Here is a 24,296-nt window from a genome sequence, read left to right as displayed (position 1 = left end):
TCAGGTTGTAAAGTTCCTTTTGAAATGCGGTATCCTAAAAGGTCTATAGTATCTGTGGAATACGAGCATTTATTTTCATTAAAAGTAACATTGTGTTGTTTTGCTACATCGAGGAACTTTTGTAAGTTTCTGTCGTGCTCTTCTTGCGTTTTTCCTCCCACCGTAACATTGTCGAGGTACGCAAACGTTCCTTTGCAATCGTTCTTTGTAATAATGTCATTGATGATTCGCTGAAAGCAAGGGACTGCATTTTTCAAACCGAAAGGCATTCTTGTAAATTGGAAGAGTTGACCGTCTGCTTCAAAAGCAGTATAATCCCTATCGGCTGCTGGCAAATCTATTTGGTGATATGCGCTTTTCAAGTCCAACGTTGAATAGATGTCATACTGTGAAACTTGATTTATGATATCCTGCATCCGAGGTAAAGGGTATCCGTCTAACTGAGTAAATTTGTTAATCGTTTGGCTATAGTCAACACATAATCGTTTCTTTTGGTTTGGATTGTTTGCTATACCACGATTTGGGCTCTCCATGAAGAAAAACTTGGCTCTATAATTCCTTCTTCCAGGAGGCGTGTAATTTCTTGTTTAATGAAAGCACGGTCGGAGGTGGAATATCTTCTTGACTTTGTGATTACTGGATGGCAATCAGAAGACAAATGTTCAAATAGCATCGGCTGTGACAAGGTTTTCAGTGGTTGCAAGGCCCCAAGATCTAGGGCTGGTTCAACGCCTCCAAAATGGATGTTGACGCTTGCATGCTGTTGCATGAAATCCTGACCCAACACAACATCTGTCAACAGTCCTGGTAGTACGGACAATAACACGCCTTCGTATGTTCTTCCTACTAACTCGATTGAAGAACTACATGTTCCCAGGCTATTAGAAGTGAAACCTTTTACAGCAAGACCAACACAATTCGATTGTTCAAAAATCTTTAGTTTTAACCGCTTTGCAATGTTTTCACTTACATGACTGTTGGTGGATCCAGTATCCAAAAGAGCATTGACAGGTGTACCATTTAGCTTGATGCGAAGTATAGTTTTGTTGTCAAGTTTGAGACCGGAAGAAATTCCCATGACTTTAGAACCTAGCAATGCTGCTGAAGTACTTTCGGTGTCAGGGATCTTAGAGCGACACATTTTTGCAAAGTGCCCTTTTTTGGCGCATTTAAAGCACGTAACATCTTTGGCAGGACAGTTTCGGCGCGCATGCTTCTTGTTTCCGCAGAAAAAGCACTTCATGACGGCCACTGCTGTTGCAATGTCGCTACCAATACTCATCTCGCTGTTATTAGTTGTAGACTTTCCAGTTGCGGTAGAACGAGCATGAGGATTGCTTACAATTGATGCTGCTGATTGAAGACTACTGTCGATTTGCTCGGCGTTCTTACGAGCACTTTCTAAGGCTCGCGCCTTGTCAAACAAATGTTGCAGCTCCAGGTTTTCGCCCTCGAGTAGTCTTTGACGAATCGAAGTCGAGTATATTCCCGCGATGAAAGCATCTCGTATCGCTGCCTGTCTATACTGAATTGCTGTGACTGCCTGAAAGTTGCAGTCATTGCTCAGACGTCTTAAATGTTGCATGAACTCTTCCAACGATTGTCCTATCTGTTGTTTGCAGGTTGCAAGCGAATACCGAGCAAACACTTCGTTCGACGGCTTGACATAGGTATTCCGTAGCAGTGCGATAGCGTCAGTATAACTTTCAGCTTCACTGATAATTTCAAATACGGAAGCATCAACATGGTTGATTAGTACGCTTAGTTTATCTTCTTCAGATATTTCGCCAAGGCTGCGTATGTAGCTAGTGAATGTCCGGTTCCAGTGGTGCCACTTCTTTCGAGACTCTACTAGATCAGGATCTGCGTCGAACTTTTCAGGTCTAAGACACTTGTCCATTACTTTTGAATATTTAGTTTGTTAAAATGTTATAAACTACATAACAAAACCTTATTGTAAGGTTTAACAAACTAAGAATGCGAAGAAACTATAAGAAACAAATCAATAGTTAATACAACTCTAAATGTACTGTTCTAAACACAAGAGCCACTACCTCAAACATCCGCTACCTTACACCAACTATGCATTGTGAAATGAAAGAACTTTAAGAACAGAAACAAGTATTTGCAGTGCGCCGCCGCCTTGAGGTGAATGCGGGCACCAAACTAAAACGTCATACGTAACAACAAAAGAGATTTCACAACATGCACAAAAATTTGTGTATTTCCGAAAGACACTGTGCTGCTTTATTGCTTGTTTAGAACTTCGCATATCGCAGACTGTAACAAATTGAACGATTAGGCCTATAGCGCCACCTACCATCTATATATATGTGCGGTTACCATCATTATGACGAAATATACATTCTCACGAGTTACTGATGTATGCGCAAGACGCTAGTTTGATGAAGCTATAATTCAGTACAGGGTGACCAATTTGGCTTTTTTGAAGCCAGATTTTGAGAATCTGGCTGTTTTTCAACACCCTTGGCTTATTTTTTTTAAATAAAAAAAAGCCAAAAAAATTAGGCTTTTTCTGGGTTTTTTTCACGTTTCATCGATTTTTTGTCAACTTAATAAAAAGCCAACATAATTTTGGCTTTTTTTGGCTTAATTTTATCTTTCCCGTTTTTTTTAGAAAAAAAATTCAGTCAGCGTCAATCGGAGCAGTAATTTCTAACTTATATTTGGTTGTAGTGTCCGACCGAATGTCGTTTTGAAGCCGCAACGAGAAAATTTTCTAGTTGCTTGTCTTTTCATTTACTATGTTTCTGCGTTGTTGCTGAAGTCAAAGTTCGGTGGGACACTATTTGGTTGTGCAATTTTTATATGTGTATGTTTAATGAATACTAATTGGCTTTTTCTTGGCTGTTTCAGTTATTTTATACTGGCTTTTTCAGCTATTTTTTTCTGGCTTTTTTTGTGACTTGGTCTGGCTTTTTTTGGTGAAGACAGGTCGGCAACCCTGATTCAATATAAGAATCAATATATCTTGAGATCAAGACGTTACATGGTGTCAGAATTTACTTGAACCTAGGTATTGAAAGAATTATTATCAATAATCGTTTTTTTAGTCTTAAAGCATGGCAGATTTTAAGCAGCCTGCCCCGATGAACTTCAACAGTTCAAGCATAGCAGAAGCATGGAAAAGATGGGAGATGTCTATCCGAACCTACGATGTAGTCGCTGAGATCAGCAACAAGCCAGCAGAGACTCAAGTCGCAATCTTGCTACACTGTGCTGGGACTGCAGCACAAGAAATCTTTAGCAATTTCGTCTTTCCAGACAATGATGATAGCAAAGACAATTACGACCATGTACTGAGAAAATTTCGGTTATATTGTGAACCAAAAAAGAACGAAATTTTTTCCACGTACAAGTTTTGGCATAAAAATCAACTTGATGGTGAGTCTTTCGATTGTTGGATTAATGATCTAAGAACACTTGCAAATGACTGTGCATTTCATTATCAAGCTGTTAAAGAGAGAAATCTTCGTGATTAAATTGTCTGTGGTATTTCAAACCAGAGTATTAGAGAAAAGCTGATGCAAACCTCAGACCAGGGTTGTCAGATTAGTTGTAGCCTTCCCTTCCAGATTGCATGTCAGTTTGATTCTAAATTATTCTAAATTTATTCTAGACATTTCATTTTAAGTCTAAAACAAAATACCATTAAATACGCAGTGTATGTTGTAAATATGATATAACTTACAATAAGTAGTGGTGAGAATCTTCATGTTGAAATGAAAATATCCCTACGATAAGATGATGCCAGCACATTTTTTATCAAGTTTTGTAGCCTTTGTTCACCCCAATTTTATATCTGTGCCTGCGTGCTTGTTGAAAAAGTTTGTCAAATGGTCGGCAGTGTAAACGATGTATGCTAACAAATGAACACAGCAAGTGAAATAGCAACTGTTTTTTTCTTTATATCATTAGAATTCTTGAAAAATGTACGTAGGGTTGCCTCCTGCTGAGAAGCCTTGCCCAGTTTTTGCCTGTTTGTGTAAGAGCTACCTTTGATAAGTTAATCGCTGTACATCTGCTAAAAAATATCATACCGTACATACAAATATTAGCCTACCCTAAAAGTGTTTCCAGAATCCAGAAAGCACTTTAATTCATTATTTGAGTGTAATTTTGCAAAAATTTTCCAGGGGGCATGCCCTCGGACCCCCTAGAATACGCGGGTCTTCGAAACGTTCTTATCCCCCATGAGTTTTATTGCTTCCCTTCAATCCCTTGCTCAACCCACCAGGATACGCCACTGCGTAGAGCCATATTCTTCCTACAATAAACTTCACATACGCTTGGATTTTTGAACTTCTTATCTAACTTCTTCGATGCAACAAAATATGAAAATCAATAAATACCGTACCAGTACTTAACAATAACTACGGTACTGTATTCTGTAACAACCTAAAAACATATATATATAACAGATTAAAAGTAAACTTAACATACATGAAAATATAACCCAGTGTTAAGTGTGCGGAAAGTCCTGTCAGCTAACTAGGTTGCGTCACACTTCTCACAGACAGGCTTTCGCGCCAGAGAGCGTGCAATTCAGCAACAAAGTTTCAAAGAAAGAGACGGAACTAGGGCAGAAAGTTACGCGCACACGTTGCAGCTACTAAATGCAATGAAAAAAAGACAATTACCGAAACAATCTAGACTTGTCTAAATAATCCCAATTTGCTTCTAAAAATTATTCCAGATTCCAGACATTTTTTTTCTCTACTAGACAGTTCGTTTTGATTCCAGATCTGGAATCAATTATTCCAATCTGACAACCCTGCCTCAGACTTAACGCTGGCAAAAGCCATTGATTTATGCCACGCCTATGACGCAACAAGAAGTCATTTGTTGGTCATGAATAACACACAACCACCCACAACACATCGACAGCATTAATAGTAAACGCCAGCCAACCATGACGAACCGTGCAGCCTCTGCGATGCAATCCGTTTTAAAGCCAAGAGACAGTTGTAGATACTGTGGTAAAGTCCACGCACCTAGACAATGCTCTGCCTATGGTAAAACATGTCTCAACTGTGGTGTGCGTAATCATTTTAAATCGGTTTGTCGAAAGCCACCTACGAAGCCGATGCACGACATCAAAGCCGAAGAATCAAAACCAACGTTTCTACAAGTTTCTATCATTGATGAACAAGAAAGCAGCACGAAAATGCGAACTCGCCTGCTTATTGGTGATCCTTATGGTCACAAATATTCTGTATTGTGTAAGCTTGACACTGGTGCAGCTGCAAATGTTATTCCTTACAATTTTTTTGCACAAATGTCCGGTCTTGAATTGCAGACATTGATACGGTATAAACCACTCGAAGCAAACAAGTTTTATTTTGCATTTCCACGAAGAAACACAAGCATCTGAAAGTGTACATCTAACATTTTGCTGCGTTTTGGTTTCAATAGGTCTTTGCCCATTGAAAACATTCTTTCAACTGCAGCGCTGGAAGGTATTGGCGTGTTGTAGCGAAAAAAAGACATTAAAAAGTATACGGTGATGCTATACGCTAAAAAAACGCGAAAACTTTACGGCGTAGCCTCAAGCGACAACTATTCAAAAAAAATGTGGCCGTAAGCGTTAGCGTAAACAAAAAGTCTACGCCGCAAGTCTACGGCCTACGTACATCTCTGCAAAAAACATAGCTACACACTAACACTTGCACTCTTGTACAATGTACATAGTAGAAATTTGTTCGGAAATTTTAAATCTAGTACGGAGACCCTATAACTTGAGAAAAATTACCGTAAATTACTTACAAAGTATGATAATTTTTTAAGGTTAGAAGCACTGCGGGAGACAGCAATCGACATCTTGAGCAAATGCAACTGTTTCTGCCAAGGATTACAACTGAACATTGGAGACTTTAATGACATCATGAAACAGTATCATTAGTATCAATAGAAACTACTGCGTAAATGAAGCACCAAAATTTGACATCAAGCTTGCACAGCTGTGCAAACAACTTACATATAAACGGGTGGTATGTCTATTGTCTATCTGTAAATTGCTCCACGGAAATCTTAATTGAACAGCACAAAAAGTGATTGAGAACTTCCTTATTACTGCCCAGCCAGCAAATCATTTCTTTTTGACAGTTAATATCCACAGACGTTGAATCTAGACGAGCGTCTGCAGACGTTGACTTATCAGTGTAAAAAAGAAATGCCCATATGGCTAACTCAGACAGCAAAATCTGTCATTTTTACATTGATCCAACCTCTGCAGACGTTGAATCAATGTACAAAAATTACGGATTTTGTTGTCTGGAAAGTCATATGTAGTTCCAAAGGATAAATTGGTATTGATAAGTATGATGGCACAAACCTAATTCCGACTAAAGGTATCTAACAGCAAGATAAAAAAAAAACAAACAATAAAATGTAAAATATTAAAATAATTTCTATAACAACATTTTCATTTTATATTCCCTTTCTCGCTGTCGTTGACAAGGAAATAAGACAACGCGATTTGGATATAGAAATGTATGCTTGAGTAATTCTTAAAATATCTATGTAAGTTGAACAATAACGCTATAGTGTACATTCCATCGATGGCTATAAATGAACCTTGGCCGAAAATTTATTACTTTAATTTGCTCAACTTACAAGCAGAATCCACTGAGACAATACACTACCGTGCTTCTCAACTGCAGGGTAAACCGTCATTTCAAAGATCAAGCAATCTCCTAGTTTTTGAACAACAAACCAGAAAGGTAGGCTATAAAAAGCTTCTGACATGAAAGGGTGAAATCTATGAAAAGCTTAAAGAAACCACTGCACAAATATTTTCATGGCAGCCATTGCAATGTGTTCTGTTTCCGTTATTTCACTTGCTTTATTGCAGATCGTTACTGGCATCCACTTGATGTTTGCAGGGTTCAAGTTGTTACAACTCATCATGATTGGTTAAAAGATTTCCGTAATCAGTGACATCACTAGACACCCACAACTCCTTGTTGTCAAGAATTTCCTGCAGAGTCAGTTTTGAGTCACCATCAGTGTCACATTCACTGATGATATGGTCAGCTTCTTCGGTTGATTCATACTGGTTATCGGAAGCTAACCAATTGACCATCTCATCGCCTATCAATAAACCATCTTTGTCAACGTCTAACTCTTCTTTAAACTTGTCGGTTTCTGTCACTATCCAATCAGGATCACTACCATCCTCAGAGGTTTTTCGATATTCTCCAAGAAATTCTTCTAAATTGATTCCCCCATCTCCATCTAAATCAGCTTTTTCAAGCATGTCAGCTAGCCATACAGTTTTTGTTTGCTCAGTGAATCGGGGGTGTTTGAAAGCAATGAATTCAGACTGCGTTAATTTTCCATCACCATCTTCATCAGCAGCAGTAAAAAGCTTCTTCTCGGTGTCGTAAGATTGAATGAAGCTTCTCCACTCCTCTGTGTCTGGAGGATGTTTGTATTCATCTGAGTCTTCCGTGAAATCTTCACCAAATGAGTTGTCAGAATATTCTTTCCAGCTGACTTTACCATCATCATCATTATCATATGTTGGAAATTCCTGTCTAGTTTCTTCCGTTTCAAATTGGTTAAATGCTTTCAAAGTCCAAACTTCTAATTCCTTTCGACTGACAAACCTAAAAACAAAATTTTGTGATGCTTTATCTATGAGAAAATTAAATATGGACATAGTACATTGAAACCCATAGATTTCACATCAACCACCACTTTCTTCTTATTACTTTTGGATTTATAAAGAGTTTAGATGGTGATGAGATATCTTTTGATAGGACTTGAATTCAATAATTTGTTATATTTCATCAAAATTTATTCTGTATCCTAAATTCATGTGGAAAAGGATTTAAACTTTCAACTATTGTACCTTTCAAGTCTCATCAGTTCCAAAGTTTTTTTTAATTATTGTTAGACCTGATACATAGCTGAAAAATCTATGTACGATTTGTACATTATCGTAAGATCTTAGCTTGTTTTTTAAATCTGCCAGAATGGTAATCAAGTTCTTAGCCACAACTTTCAACACAAGCTGAGAAGCAAAATATATCATTTGAAAAGTTGGGATTAATCAGTACAATCTACTAACAATGTAAAAATTGCCACAAACACGATTTCAAAATAAAAGACATGTACATTGTATAAACAGCTAAATTTCAAACCCCACTAAAGATTAAAAACTTGAGTTAAACAAGGAACTCTATTTTGACATAAAAAAAAGCAGATAGACAAGCCTTAAAGCAGCCGGCGGCCATGGCCGCTAAGGAGTGCTTGAATGACCGCCGGTGCTATCTTCTCCGTCGGCCAAGTTTGGCAGCCGGTTTCTTCTAGCCAATTATTTAATTTCGCATTAGAATGATCATGGATTAAATGTCGAAAATATGTAGTATCAAAGAGTGACGCAGAATTAGGCCAGCGCATCATAGTCACTACTGTTGTATTGAATATATCCAGCTGCGATCACCAGCGCTGTAAGTCTTGTTTGCAATTTCCGATGTTTATTTTAACGAAGTGTTAATCCGAAGTGCTAATTTACATCAGCTGGCAATATTGTCGTTTTTATATCGATTCAATGTTGTCGGACATTGAATCGTTGTTAAAAAGGAGAACTAGGTTAGTTGACATCCGTGGGTAAAACACATGTCTTCATAGTTGAGAACACTGTGGGTTAGTGACTTCACACCCTCAATGGTGACATCATAACGGAATAAATGGTCAGGTTTTATGAAAGGCGGTATGCAGTTGAAACAATTTACTGAGCTGCGAGCAGTTAAATCAATTTAGGGTCGTTAGATGGTCCCGCAGTACCGGATTACAATCCCGATAAAGCATTGCGTGGTACAACGATTCTATTGCACGACGTCGCCCAGACTTGAACAACGCTAAGTGATCATTTTAACATTGTTGCAAGTTTAATGCTATTTACTTGTGCTATCGTTATTGTATTTTGGCCTCCAAGCACGCAGATTTGGCCGCCGAGAAGGAGCTCTCGCTAGGCCACGATGGCTGCCGGAAAAAAACACGAGTTTTAAGGCCTGGATAGACCTAAGCTGCAGACATACAACTTCACATGTAGGACTCTCACACTTACCCATCGTGATTTGTATCAATTTTTTCTACAACCAGTGATTCCAATTTTTCCCTTTGTTCCTCTGGTGAAAGATCTGCTGCAGGTTTAGGATGGTCTTCATCGGCCAGTAACACTTCACGATCAAGTTCAGCATGATGTCGATCAGAAGAAATAACCTCAGCTACAGGTTCAATTGCAGCAACAAAGGTCAAGTCAAAGACTACTGCCACAATGAAACATGATCTATAACTCAAACAGAACATATCTACTTTCAAGCTTTCACTATTTCTAAAAAAAATAATTGTGATGAGCAGTAAGTGATAGTGGCGTGCAACCAGCAAAAATTTATCCAGTACTCACACTGCACCAATACAGAACACAAAAAATGTTCTTTGTTATTCATTGTTAAAATTAAAACCATTTGCATTAGCAAAAGTCCCTCAGTTTATAACTTAGCTATGCAGTTTGCAGTTTTATACCAAGGTTAAGTACTATTAAAACATCATATCAACTTGATTTGGTAAATTAACTGTGCAAAGTGAATGAAAAACTAATAGAACAGGCAAAAAATCAGTGAATGTAGAATTTAGAAAACGAAAACAGTGCTTTACAACTTTGTCAATTTATGCTTTATATCATATTCACTTAAATTTGAATTCACATTCAGGCATCGCTAAAAGGTTATGGCCCATCTTCACTTGGAGAAAAGGTTTTTCACGAGAGCAGCGATTTTTAGAGCCACTACCTATTACCTAATCTAATATGGTGGTAGGTTCGGCTGACATGAGGTGTAAGTGATTTGTGAGCATGTTGAAGCAACCAGTATCATGCCAAACATGTTTTCCTTCGTAACAAGTAAACCATTTTAACCCATATGTCATTTTCTAAAGACTTTGTATATATTTTTCCATCTAAGCTGCTTTAAATAGAACAAGATTAACAGAAAATAAAACCGTTCACATTTGCCCATTGACAGACAGAGATGAACTTTGAACAAACACGAGAAAGAATAAAAATTCGAACATAGGCTACACCATTTAGATGACAGCTAAACTGTGATAATCCGTAACCTCTTATTATTTCGTTATTCTGTAATGCTTAAGTTCATTTTTATTATAGACCTACACAAACACCTTAGCTGATAACTTAAAATTATATAAGTTATAATTCGAGTAATAATTGTGTGGAAATAGTTTAATGGAGTTAGATAGTCAAATAAGTAAGAATATTCATCACGCAGACAAAATTTCATTAGACAGCCAATTAACATTGATCAACCATATTTACCTATAACCACACTGTCACTGAAGTCAGAAAGAATCTTGAAAGCAGTGCAACTTTTTTTATATAATTTATAGCCTTTTACAGCTACGGCCTATAGGCATGGCCTTAAGCAGTTCTGGTGACATCTATGTTGCAAGGTTGTTTTTATGCAAAAAGTATATAGTATGGTAGTGAGATCAATTCGCTTTATTTCATCTTGGAGCGGGTATACAAGTCCCCCCCCCACCACCCTTGGCAACTCATGACAAAGAGGAATTGACCAAAACATGTGAATTGAAGTGTGTGAACAGTAAAGCAAAGGTAAAGTAGTTTCACCCTGTATGTTTGGTTGAGTCCTGTCTTTGTCATGAGTTGCCAAGGGTGGTGGGGGGGGGGACTTGTATACCAGCTCCCTCATCTTCTCCAAAATTTCTTTAACCATGCAAAGCTAGATCCCAGTCATTGATACAGCGCCATTTGTGTAGGCCTACACATCTACACATCAATTCTTTCTTTTTTGATTGTTTTTTTTTAAACTTCAATCAAATATTTTAAAATGTTTGGTGGCAATCTTTAAAGAGTTTAACAGCCCACTAGTTAAGAAGCACTGGCCTACCTGAGATAGAAGGCAGGTATATTAGCAAAAAGTTTGCTATTAGACTTACATTGTAGCCTAAATAGAAGCTCAAAAAGCTGACTAACAAATTTTAGACTTTTCTGAAAAATCACACACTATTGCCATCTATTTGCCATGTAAGAAGTATGCTAATGCCGGTAGCTCACCGAATTTCTCGAGTCAGTCAGAATATTGAAACTAAACTAAAAAGTGCACAATCTTGGATTGCCATATTGAATTTATAGGCTATCAGATAATTCAACAATTCTGAGAATGGTCTCATTGACTTCACAGGGTATAAAAACCTAGATATAGACACCAAAACTACATGTTATGGTCATATGATGACGGAGTTATGGTCAATTTACTGCTATTTTATTGGTTTGGCGGCAATCTTGGATTGCCATATTGAATTTACAGGCTATCAGATATATAATTCAATAATTCTGAGAATGGTCTCATTGACTTCACAGGGTATAAAAACCTAGATATAGACACCAAAACTACATGTTTTAGTCATATGATGACCGAGTTATGGTCAATTTACTGTTACTTTAATGGTTTGGCAGCCATCTTGAAAATAACCACTTTCCGGAAGTGGGATCGCATAACATTTTGAATATTTCAATACTGACACCCAATACTAATCAAATCAGTTGAAAAACCTTTTGTTGCAATTTTTTTGGGGTAAGGTCATATATTGCCCTAACTAAAGAAAAATAAAATTGAATTGAATCTGCAAAGTTGCAACTTAAGCTTATATCTCTGTGGCCTACTCACGCATTTGCATTGAAAAATAAAAAGATTTCATGATGATAAAGTATGTTTTCAAACGGCCAAAACCAACTAAGAAGTTTTCACTTGAGATTTGAGAAGAATAGCTTACATTGGACGATAGAAAGTTGTCCACTGCATTTTCATGAAAACCTGGACTGGATCACTTAAGTTGCCAGGATTGCCAGATATTAAAGCCTAAACATGCATATTTTAAAAAATTGGCATCTTTATACCAAACCGGTAACCCTGCCTGACCGAGGCCTCCAAAAACGCTGCTCTTCGATGAAATAAGTACAAATTAGGTAAAATTCTTAAACATAGGGAACGTTCAAATATTACGTAACGCCTTCGAGGGGGAGGGGGGGGTTTATGCAAAACGTTACGTTAGCGTCACATCGGGGGGGAGGGGGTTCAAGCAAAACGTTACGTAACGCTTTCGAGTACGGAATGGTAGTTTTTTGTGCTGAATTCGTAGTGAAAAAGCGTTACATGGGGGAGGGGGGGATTGAAAAAAGCGTTACGTTGGCGTTACATGGGGGAGGGGGGGGGGGTCAAAAATTCGGAAAAAAAGCGTTACGTAATATTTGAACGTTCCCATAATACAATTTTTACATAAAAAGTTATATTATATTTTAAAAAAAAGTAGCCCAATTGGGCGCCAGCCAAAAAAGCGCGCCCAACGCGAATTTTTGGCACCTGGAGAAATCAAAAGTAGCCATTGGAGTAGCCTGGAGAAAATCAAAAGTAGCCTGGAGAAATCAATTGGGTGTAAAAGCGCCCAATCTGGCAACTCTAATAGAAACACACTCGTATGTAGTTTGTGTCAATGTCATTGTGCCTGTGCGTGGTTCTTTGCAAATGAAACGTATATAAATAAATTAAATATACAATAATTTATATAGGCTAACTGCAGACATGGTTCCTGAGAAAGAAAGAGAATTTGAAAGAGAAACCAGAAATTGTATTTCTGGTGTGAATGGTAAAAAAAATAAACATGCGCCACTTTGTTATGCTGAAGACAGTTTTGTATGTTCGGTGTGAATCTCGCCATACAGATAGGCAGAGGTGGGCAGTAACTAGTTACTTTTTGAGTAACTGTAACGGTAACTTTGTTACTATTTTCCAAAAGTAACGAAACGCGGTAACTAGTTCCTATTTTAGCACTTTTTCAACAGTTACAAGTTACTTTTGTATTGAAATTTGTGTTTCTAATTGCCGTCCATTTCTCTCAGGGATATCTAAAGAAGGGGATACGAAGGCTTTTATTACGTCTGACAATAGAAGGGCTTTTGTTTATCGTAAATAATCTGTGTTTATAGTAAAATGACAATTGGCACCGATAGTAGTTTAATAAATCTTGTTATGATAACTTGCATTGCGCTATTAGCATCAGGCCTGGATAATCACAGCATGCTCATGGTTGCTTGTTAATTCAACTACCCATATACTTGCTTTACATCTAGCCTACCGCAAAGGCTTTGTTAAAAAAAACAGCTTACTGGTAACTTTTCAACTGTCTTTCCAAACAAGTATTCTTTAAATATGCTCTATGTAACATTTGCTAACTGTCTTCTGTAGCTCATTGTACCAGCTGCACTACAAAACTTTCTATGATTTTAAAAGGCAGTGGCTATTTGACCGGCTCCGGTCTTTGAATCTGAAACACTATTTGACCGGTCATGACGTCACTACATAAGCACTTTTTTCTTTTTCTCTTTTAAAGCAAAAGACGATAAGCGCGTTAAGTTTTAAATTCAATACGTTTTATTCAACTGAGTCCGTGGCGCATACGTAACGTCTAGGGCTGTCATTCTAGAGGGAATGAGTTCGATACTATCCGGAAGCGTTCTTTTTTTTTTTTTTTTTTAACTAAATTTTGACCCAAAGTGCATTTTTGTAGTCAATTTTTAATTTGAGTAGCCTACAGCCCATTTTTTTAAATCTTTCCAAATGTGAGTAATAAAGTTAAGTTTTTTTAATTTGTGAATAAAAGAATAACAGTTAACCTCTCAAGTACATGTAGCTCCACACAGAGTGAAATTTACATGCCTTTTGACTCCTTTTTATTTCTTTAAAAGTAATATCTAAAAAGACATTATTGACCCAAAAAGAATGTCTAAAAAGACATTATGAAAAGCAACTACGGACAAAGGCCAGTGTTTCGATCTCCCGACCTCTTCAGCGTAGCGTAGTAAAGTGAAAGTGGAAAGTTGTCTTGAAGGGTTGGTTGAGATGATGATTTGAAACTTGACTGATTGTTGTGCGACAATGAGACTGGATTTAATTTTTAACTTCGGACTTCAGCGAAACGTAATCTTACAGGATACAGCCTATTAGAAGGTGTGATTTTTTCAGAGAATTTGTGCTAAGAAATGAAAGGAATTTGTTAAAAATAAAGACTAGAAAAAACTTTTTTAATTCGTTTTGAAACTTTTTTATTCACTTGTTGATTCATTCATATCAGTTTGTTTCCTTTTATAGTTAAAAAAAAGAACGCTTCCGGATAGTATCGAACTCAATCCCTCTAGAATGGCAGCCGGAGACGTTACGCATGCGCCACGGACTCAGTTGAATAAAACGTGTTGAATTTAAAACTTAAGGCGCTTATCGTCTTTTGTTTTGAAAGAAAAAAGTGCTTATGTAGTGACGTCATGACCGGTCAAATAGTGTTTCAGATTCAAAGACCGGAGCCGGTCAAATAGCCACTGCCATTTTAAAAAGAAACACATGTTTAAAGCACTACAAACTACCGCCCTGGTAGTGTCATGAGAATAAGGCAATCGCTTCGAGCCTTCATATCCCCTTCTCTAGATATCCCTGATTTCTCTGCACATGTTTGTGTCATGCTTTATGCGTGTTTGCTGCGCGTTTCGCAAAATGCATTCTTCTCGCAGCTGTATCGGAGCAGCACTGCCGGACTGCCCATGCACGGCGCTCTTGTTGTGTGATCTTATGGAGCAGGATTGCCATATTGGCAAATTCATCCCTAAAATCCAGAAATCTGGCAATTTTTTAAGACATTTGGCTTCATATTTATGATTTGGCTCTTTTTTGGCGCTTTTTGAGAACTGATTTGGCTAAATTAATTGCTTTTGGTGATTGATCAATATGTGACTTTCTATGCAATGTTTAGCAAAAGTGTTTGGCAACACTTGATAACTCAGTTCATGCTTGTCGTATAGCTGCCAGAGGTGTACAGGAGCCGTAGTTTTGGAGTATTTAGGACCCAGAGTCTCGGTGTTCCGTTCACTGTTCGCAACCTTATTACATCATTGTTTTCTCGATTCAAAATCGGAAGTCGATGTCTAAGTAATTTCGAGTCATAGCAGGAAAAACAAATTATTTCCTTTGTTTCGAGTATTTAAAGAGAATATAGTTTCGGGAGAGAGTTTGCTTTTTTGTACCAAAGACAGGCAAAACACAACAATACCACAGGGTTGAGCATTACAACAATATATTTTACATATTTACAAGTAGTTTAACAGTTAAACGTTTTCGGCTTAACTTAAGCCCTCATCAGGAATCTGAAAATATGTATAAATTGCAATAAATTTAAACTTTTTGAAAGTAACTATAACTAACTGACTATAATGCATCAAGAAAAACGCAACGATTATAAGCAATAGTGTGGAAAACAGACAGACGGAAAACAAATTACATCAAAAAAAGGCAACTGCGTAACTAGAAAAAAATTTGCACCACAGGGTGCGTGATAGGCCTACATCTAATAAATGTTGAGAAGAATGGATGCGCCTCCCGCAAACAATTGTTTGTTTAAATTTGGATTACAGCGTTTATGTTGAAATTTATGAGTAACTGATAGTAACTAGGTCGAATAAATTTGTGGCAGAATACGGTGCGATACTGATGAGCCCAGCCTCATGGGCGAAACACGTGTCTATCGCTGTCAATTCTTGCTACAAATCGGCTGCCGAGAAACATATCGTTGATTGGAAAGTCTGAATGGCTTGCGTGGAAGCTACACCGTTATGGCTAGCGAATCGCAGCTGCTCGCTGTACTAGCGAGTGCTCAGCCTTGTGCTGATAGCCGGGAAGAACGCCCCTCTCTTCACACAAGTAACTGTAACTAGTTACATTTTTGAAATCGGTAACTGTAACGGTAACTCAGTTACTATTTTGGCCAAGTAACTGTAACTCAGTTACTTTTGAGAGTAACTTTGCCCACCTCTGCAGATAGGTTCCATTAATGTCCAACGTGGAGACAAAATAATGAAGTTTAGATTTCTTCAGCCGGATGAGAGAGTGAGAAAAACCTTTTATTTCGTCTGTTGCGAGAATAGTACGATACAATTATACTGTACACAATATGAACAAAATAGCACCATAGCAATCTAGATACCACAACAGACAGGAAGCAGCGAAAGACTAATCAGTCATCGAGTCAGCTGCTTCCCTGCAAATGTCAAGAAACGGCAAATTACGTTGAAACAAGATAGGCTGATGTTCGTTTTCAAACTTATAGACAAGTGATTTTTCTACACATTATTACGAATTCTGTTCAAAAAGAACCAGCAGATCACACGTAGGCTAATGATTGAATTTGGTCCAAAGCCCCTCTGAGCAGTTAACTTGACAAAAAAGGTGAAAAGCAAAGGGTTAACATAATTTTATAGTTTGTTGGTGTTGGTGCCCAAGTTAATAGGTTATAATTGATTTGGTCGGCTTCATAGAAAAACTAACCAAGTTCGGACAATTTCATATTTTGTTGGTGTCCAAATCAACATATTGACTTGAACAGTTTTGTAAAAGGATCAAGGAGGCAGTTTATGTAACATAGTTTGCCCAAATATTTGTACATTTTGGCCCGAATATGCGCGTTTTTTGACTACAGGGAGGGTGGCTGCCTCCCTGTTGTATGAAGCAAGAGTCCGCCTATTTTTAACGACTTCGAACACGCCAACATACCTGCCGCGACAACTCTGTTTTTATTATTTGTGGTATCTTCAATACTTTTTGCCAATGCCTGCTCAACTAGACTGCTATCACAGCGATTTGAGTGCTTTCACACAGGAAAATTTGGCCGATTTATGAAATATAGAATAAAAAATAACTCAAAACCCTTGCAGGATCGAGTCAAACCGTGTTCAGATTCTGACTCAACGCCTAAGAATTTTCTTTGAAGCAGTGATATTTGAACAGGCCCAAATCATAGAAAATTAAGGATTGAGGAAATCTTTATCAAAAGCTTGAGAGATTAATCCTTGCAATATCGCACACTGTCGAAGCTTTGAAACACTGACGCAGGCCCGGTCAACCAGTTAAAAACGCGAGTGGGAATTCTGATGTTCGGTAGCGACCATTGCAAAGACAACCCTTTAGTCAAAAGAACTTCAGTTGGAAACGCCGAAGTAGAGCAACGCTCCAAAAGCGAACACTTACTGTTCCGCGTTCAGCCAGTTTATCATGAAAATCAACCTTATCAGTCACGCTGCGGCCTTAGTCGCCAGCCACCTGCAAATACAAACTATCACTACAGATATATTTGGCATAAACTGTATTTGTGGGATAAGCTTTCACGTCATTTGTGATGACGTCACAGAGTGCGTCACAGAACGACCTATTGAATGGATTTGCCTGGTTGACCAAACATCCATTCTGCACGATATAATGAGATAATAGCACCAGATAACGTCATAAAACACAACACTGACAAAAGTCTCGCACGTCACAATGACGGAAGTTCCATGGCTGGGTATTCCCCGGAATACGAGACGACCACAAAATCTTCCAAACGTAATGAACTATGAGCAGCCACGATAGCATGGGACACATCGAGCATCATCATCATCATCAATGGTGAACAACAATCATTGATCGCGAAAACATATTTCAAACGAAAATAAAAGTCCACGATGGATTTTGAAAAAGCAACAGCGCCCATAGCAAGCCTAATAGAATCAATTATTAATTTCGGAGCAAAACCTTCCAGTCTCGGCAAGCGGTCCATGTATTTCAATAAATTTACTTGAAAAACCGAGACCTACAGAGTTAAGCTATTCGCAGACATTTTGTAAAATGTAATAATTTAAAACTATTTATAAACTAGCAAAATTTCATTGAAATGCGGTGGGTCGGGTAATGCCTGGCCGACCTGCATTTAAAGAAAAAAGAAATAAAAATATAAAATCAACAAAACAGTATACGTCTACTGTGACGTCAAAACCAACATAAAATAAATATGAACAAAATAGTTTACGAAATTCCTCAAACCTCGATTATGACGTGGAATAAACATAAGAATAGTAGGTTGAAAAGTTGAACTAATGTTTCATCAACCACTAACGGTGGGGTAGCCATGGGTTCCCAACAACAGAAATATATGAAATATTGATATGCAACATCGTCTCCCAGCTAGCAAAATACGTCCTTTTTACATTAATTCAACATCAGAACACGTTGTAACCTACCAAGGTAAAAAGGACGGGTTTTGCTAGCCAGACTATGTACACAATGAGGTAGGCGTCGGCGCATCCGAACATCGCTGTAACGTTGAAGCGACGTTAAAACTGACATAGCAGAAGAGTGACTAAGGCAACATGAAAATTTTGAAAGGAACATGGAGGAAAATTATCGCAACTTCACTGGCGGTTGAATATCGAGCTTGGTGACGTCAGTTTATTCACGAAATGAAGTTCTTTATGTCAAAAGCATCTCACATGGAGGAACCCGAGAGCGGGGATTCTACCGGGGTGAAAGACACCACGTATAGCGAGCGTAATGGATAACGTCAAACTGGCTGGTGAAAAAATGTAGCTGGAGCTCTGATGTTTCGTTACATCGCGACCTTTGACCTTTTGTCACTGGCATTTTCCCGTGTCTGTTACCATGGTACGACAATTGAAGAAAGCTACACCTTTGTGGCAAGAACCAATCCGCTTTTTGTGCCGCCACCGATCAGAAACAAACCTGGGGCTTCCACGTTACGATCGTCGTCACTCGGTAAAGAATCCGCAAGTGTTTTCGACAGCGCAAGTGAGCTTGTCCAAAAGCTTTTCGTAAGTTTCGTATGACGGGAGGTCAATGCGGTTGAAGCTAAACATGAAAGTTTGATAAAAATTGTAGCAATCACGTCATACGCAAAACGTAGCAAAAATGGTTCGCCAATGAAGAAACAAGATTTTATTGAAGAGAAAGTTCATCACACACTTCTTTAAGTCAACAGTTTGTGAACTGACAACATTAACGTAATCACTAAAGCATCATCACGTAGTTTGGTGGCTTTTTGTGGTCAGAAGAAAAATAAAGGTTGAATTAACAATACATGCAGACTCACCAAGTGTGGGCTTTTGGCAGGCAGTCCGTTTTGCTGTCGATGCATTGGATGGTAAACAGGCGTGGACCTTGAGTACCTGTGGACCCTTGCAACGCTTTGAAACCTTGCAGGGGTACTCGTGACGAGCCGGTGACAAATTGAAGCACCCTGCATATAATGAACGTCATTATGACGTGAAAATAGAGTCTGAAGTTCAATCAACTGCCGAGTTAAAACGATGAAGCATTTAAAGACAGCGGCACTGTGGACTGTGTAGTGTGTATTGTCAAATCAAAACGCATCTGAGCGCAGACTGTCACTTCGAGGTGTAAAGTTTTGGAGCAGCGCGTTACATCAAAATGACGTCGTGCAATCGTAAAAGAACGTCATTTACCTCGCCCGCTTCTCTTCATCGAAGCTTTCGACGGCCTTCCAAAACCAAACAACGACGTTGCTATCCTGGCTGCAATGCTTGAGTCGAGTGTGTCTCTTCCAGTCGTCCATATCGATCTTGCCTAAACCTCCGATGATTAGCTCCAGCTCTCTCTCATCAAACGGGCGGAGAAGATGCTGAGGAACGAGCTCATTGAATCCCTGAATAGAAAACAATGGAGATTGTATTAGAGATCTACGCTTTGTTCTTCCAGACTTGTGGAAGTGGAAGACAAACGGTTTGACTTCTCTGTGACACATGATCATAAAGCACGTATTACATATCATTGTGATCAAACTAATATCAATACCAACTACTGCACATGAGCAGATAACTGTAATGTTATTGCGCCACACAGAGCAACTGTTTCAACATCGCTGACGCAATAGATTCCCGGATGGTGGGACGGTTACCTTGGACAGGGAGAGGAACTGTGCCTCGATTCCACGGAGGAACCTCCAGTTGACGTAGAGCTTGACGTACTCCCGTTTATTTTCCTCCGTGACTGGGATGTCAGACCCGTTCGGTTTCAGCTCATGAGATCGCCTCTTTCCAAAGGAGTCCGATTCCACGCAGAAGGTGTGATCCAGGACTCCGTGGATGTCGTTCTCAAGGATCCAACGCATGGATTTATACAGTTCTGGATCAACCTGTGAAGAGTCAAAGGTGACATGATGTGGCACGTCATTGCAAATTGTCATGTCGCGCTAAACTTGCGTCGTCAACACACGTCATCATTGTCCAGTTAAAGCTGCATGCTTTGAACTAACTACAAAGCTCAAGGTTCACAACTTTCGGCAATGAACCATCGTTGCATCAAGACATAAGCCCTTGCAATTTATAAATCGCTTAAACTTTACACCTTTAGTGCTGCTGTAATCAATCAACTTGTCGCAATCAAGTTTGCACTTGCTGTGAAATATAAACACACTTGTGCGACATGATTCCCAGTTTGCAAGAGCTGCCTTTTTGGAACGTCTCCATGTCTGCTGACGATAAGACGATGCAAAAATAGCAACTTTTAGTAGCTGGGTTACACCATTTTCCGCAGTGCAAAATGTCTTCGAATTTTCACCTCTTCCATGTCTTCCAAGGATATTGGCTTCCCCAACAGTTGCTTGTAGAAAAGCATTGTGAAGCCACCGTCGATGTAGTGGCCGTGGTAGACCGCCAATCCCAGTATCCTCCCAACGAAATGGAAGTAGGATAGGTGGTCGGGATTCACGTCGGAGTCGGGATTTATTTGAAGGGTGTAGATGTCCTCGCGGGAGTACTGCAATATGACGTCACGTGTGATTCACATTTGTTATAACCACGGAAGCCAAGCACATCAATACAAATATTACAAGTTTAATGCTTAAACACTTTACCGTCGAATAAGCGTGCGTCTTCTCTTCGCTTCAAGATTCCGCATATCTAGGCCGGGTAACTTTGCTAACTATAACTACTGTACATAAGAATATTAGATTATACAACGCCGAATTTGATTTTAATCCAACCTTCATAAAATATTGAAATATTTTGTGGTCATTGAGAGATGACAAACAATAAAAAGGAAGTCATCAACTTTCGATGAATCGGTTACCTGGAAGAGACCATAGTAAGGATTTAGCATTTCATGCGACAACACATAGAGCCACTCCCTGGCCAATCCACCATAATCCAGCCCATCCTCACCACTGAACTTGACCATCAGCCGCTTACGTAAATCTTTGGGCTTCATTTTCATGATAAGGCTGTGACGTAATAACGAACTGTTGTTAGCAAATTTGAGGCACAAGAGCAGCTGATGGAGGGTTGTGAAGATTATGCACAATTTACATAAGAAGATGAGACCAGAAAATAAAAAATAATAGTTTACAAGAAATAACGTGTGGTACTGGTAAGCTTGAAGCCTTGAACATGAATGCGTGTTTTCAGTGATTTTTTAAAACGAAGTCTCTTTGCAGTTGAAGCGATGCAGCTTGCTACAAGAAGGTGCGGTACGTTCGATTAACCAATGTGAGCACGCTGGCCATGACCAACCTGTACGACTGCTCGAATGTTTCAGATCGTTTGATTTCTATTCTGCAGTGACCGGTCTGTGGCTGTTGCGACTGAAGTTCCTTCCGCAGTATCTTGAGCTTGTGAGCTAAATCGCGTTTGTAGCGGGGAAGGTGAGGTTCGGGGTTCGACTCGACAGGGCCTCGATTGCCTGGAGACATGCAACAAAACATACATGACGAAATCAAAACACAAGCCAAAGTGGCGGCAACTGCTGCGGTCGAGCTTGCAGTCACATCGAGTTTCTTAACAAAAAACATTGGTGATTTAAATTAGTTGCAACACAAATATGGTGAAATACTCGCATTTGAAACGTGTGACGTTAGTGTTGAGCAGCAGTTAAAGAAACAAATGTAAATAACAAAAACAAATAACACGATGATTGGTTAAGACAAAGCCACTCACCGTCATGAGATGGAGCACTCCCTCTTTCCCCAGTCTGCATTTGCCCGATGTAGCGGCCGATTCGGGGGTCAGTAAACTGGGTCGTTCGACTCGAATGATCAACGTAATAAAGGCGACCTGTGGCTGTTGATCGGAGCTCCCAGCCAGAAGGTAAAGGCCCCAGGTCTTCGGGGTTTATGTGGGTGAGGTTTCTGGGTATTCTTGGGTCATGCCATGATGATACTCCAGTTTGGGTGTGCAGAAAATAAACTTGCCCTTGTTGAGTTGTCCTTTGCTCGTACCCCTCGGGCAAGGGGGTAGCGGGGCCGTGTAGTTCGTTTCGCGTCATAAAGTGTTTATGACGTCGCGACATCGTCACGTCCGAAGTGGATTTCTGACCTGAAGCGGACGCGATCGGGTGGGCGGGGCCAACACTGGTACTGCTGGTTCGATTCCGGTGCTGGGAAGACGACCGAGGGTCGACGATGTCACTGAGCGGGCGTCGGGGGCGCTGTGGGAGTGAAGATTGTGTTGGTCGTTCCAACTGCGTCGTCCTAGCAAAAATAAAATATTGTGTTGGAAGATATTTGGCAGTAACGACACATGGTGCCACAGCGCCAGACATTCTATCATGCCTGATCAAAGTCTAACTCAAAAAAGTTTTAAGTTTAACGTAAAATCAAACCAACTGTTCATTTCTTCCGGTCAAAATAGGCCACAACAATGTTGTACAACACTGAGATTTATAAACCCAAAGCCGATGTACCCACAGGACACAGGTGTATATTATAACGCAGCAGTGATGTAACGTGGTCATCTAATCTAGTGGTTCCCAATTTATGGGTCACGATCATGGTCACGACCCAAAGTTAGGTTGCCAGAAAAAATTTTTGGGTCGTTCTTATTTTGCAAGTACACTACCCCGTTATCAAGACGTAATGTTGCCATCATATTTTTTTTCTGGATGCTTTCCATCCAAGTAATATATCAGGTTGTGCTTGGGTTACAAAATTTTCTAAACTTCATTTTTTTTTAAAATTGAGTCGCTTCGAATAAAGGTTGGGAACCACTGATCCAATCGACGTGTTTCTGTTGTTTGGTTTTTATTCGGCATTCATGCTGATGGTACAGCACACATTATAGTTGGTATGGCACTTATAGTCCAATTAGTAGAGAAAAAACGAGTTAGATGTGAAACATAATCCACACCTTGTGTAGTGATTGATGTACTGCATTCTCCCGTTCGACATCCGAGACTCCCAGCCTTCAGGAAGATCGTTTTCATTAGGAGGAGGGATCATGGATCTCCCATCCACAACCTGGTTGCTAGGGGGACGATACGACCGGGGCTCGATGACCAGGTCGGGCGATGGCCTCTCTTCGATGTCTCTGCTTTCAATGCTCACCACTATTTGTCCTAAAAGAAAGTGAAAGAAATATTGATTTTGAGATAAGTGGATATGAGAAAAACCTACCAAACTTGAGCCACAAACTCTTCAGTGTTCAAACTTACAACTTTTATTTTCTATAATTTCTTTAAAAGATTTAGAGTCAGAAACCACAGCCACTAGCATTGGTTGAAGGAATGAAGTATTTACTCATAAGCTCAAGTTATATCATAATATAAAATTCCATTGCTTCATTAGCATTTGCTCCGTCACAACAGTGTGCTTCGTTATAGCGACGACAACACAAAACTAATTTTGATGGTATGTCGCAAACAAAAATTATGCCATTGCAAAACATCTTCTTCTTCTTGCGTTTGGGGTTTGCAAAACATTAATCAAGAAAACAGTGACAACCTCAACGGGTTGTTGGCGTTCTAAACAACCATCGTAGCTTCATTAAATTGTTCATGAAAACAAAAAGCTTAATCGAAGTTTTTCTAAATCAAGCACCGCTCACCCTTTACTGGCTCGTTATCTCCTTTAGAACTTTTGCAGAGATCCAGCCTCTGGTATCCCGTGTCCTTCAGCCTGTTGATGGCATTTGACATGATTCGGACACACCCTAGGAATCCCGCTCCCTGCCTCTTATGGACTTTTCGCTGGTTCCAGATGGAGATCGTGATGCTGTCAGACTTACCGACGTATCTGGAATGCGATGATAAGTCATTCTTTGCTATGTAAATCTTGTTGATGATCACTAAGGAAAAATAAACTTAATACACAGAATGAGCTTAAAAGCTGTTGTATTAGCACCACTGCAACCCAGAAAGTGTAAAACAAACCGAAATCTTGATATGTGGCTACTAAATGGTATGCTTATCGTCATCATCATCCGGCTGGAAAATCTATGCCATCGTAGAAACGCAATTGGTATTAAAATATTTCCACCGCTTTGAAACCCCTCTGCGTCACACCGTTGGTTGGGTCAGGACTCGATGAAGCATTGAAACATCATTGACGTTTCAAACAACCCCAGAAAAGGC

The 24,296-nt window shown here is 39.3% G+C and overlaps 3 protein-coding genes across 4 annotated transcripts in view; all 3 read right to left on the bottom strand.

The window, feature by feature from the left end:
- Window positions 1-508: 508 nt before the first annotated feature.
- LOC145772443 (uncharacterized) lies at window positions 509-1,900 on the bottom strand. The gene has a single exon (XM_082584321.1). The coding sequence runs from the start codon at window positions 1,898-1,900 to the stop codon at window positions 509-511; it is 1,392 nt and encodes a 463-aa protein (XP_082440447.1).
- A 3,442-nt stretch (window positions 1,901-5,342) lies between these two features.
- On the bottom strand, window positions 5,343-9,359 carry LOC145772043 (reticulocalbin-2-like). Its single transcript, XM_082583852.1, has 2 exons — window positions 9,098-9,359; window positions 5,343-7,631 (listed from the first exon to the last, which is right to left on the bottom strand). The coding sequence occupies exons 1-2, from the start codon at window positions 9,337-9,339 to the stop codon at window positions 6,917-6,919; spliced, it is 957 nt and encodes a 318-aa protein (XP_082439978.1). The 5' UTR covers window positions 9,340-9,359; the 3' UTR covers window positions 5,343-6,916.
- A 7,880-nt stretch (window positions 9,360-17,239) lies between these two features.
- LOC145771624 (E3 ubiquitin-protein ligase SMURF2-like) overlaps window positions 17,240-24,296 on the bottom strand; it is a 43,448-nt gene continuing 36,391 nt past the window's right edge. For both annotated transcript variants that reach the window (XM_082583338.1, XM_082583339.1), the window contains 10 exons: window positions 23,771-23,958; window positions 23,075-23,282; window positions 21,887-22,419; window positions 21,464-21,632; window positions 21,024-21,174; window positions 20,514-20,711; window positions 19,852-20,088; window positions 19,400-19,599; window positions 19,027-19,173; window positions 17,240-18,785 (listed from right to left, as the gene is read on the bottom strand). In XM_082583338.1, the coding sequence (XP_082439464.1) occupies window positions 18,686-18,785; window positions 19,027-19,173; window positions 19,400-19,599; window positions 19,852-20,088; window positions 20,514-20,711; window positions 21,024-21,174; window positions 21,464-21,632; window positions 21,887-22,419; window positions 23,075-23,282; window positions 23,771-23,958 (2,131 nt within the window). In that variant the 3' untranslated portion in view covers window positions 17,240-18,685. The remainder of the gene's footprint in view (window positions 18,786-19,026; window positions 19,174-19,399; window positions 19,600-19,851; window positions 20,089-20,513; window positions 20,712-21,023; window positions 21,175-21,463; window positions 21,633-21,886; window positions 22,420-23,074; window positions 23,283-23,770; window positions 23,959-24,296) is intronic.

The sequence above is a fragment of the Aplidium turbinatum genome, chromosome 6 (genome assembly GCF_918807975.1).
Source record: "Aplidium turbinatum chromosome 6, kaAplTurb1.1, whole genome shotgun sequence".
NCBI lineage: Eukaryota > Metazoa > Chordata > Ascidiacea > Aplousobranchia > Polyclinidae > Aplidium > Aplidium turbinatum.
This window is presented reverse-complemented; position numbering and strand designations above follow the sequence as displayed.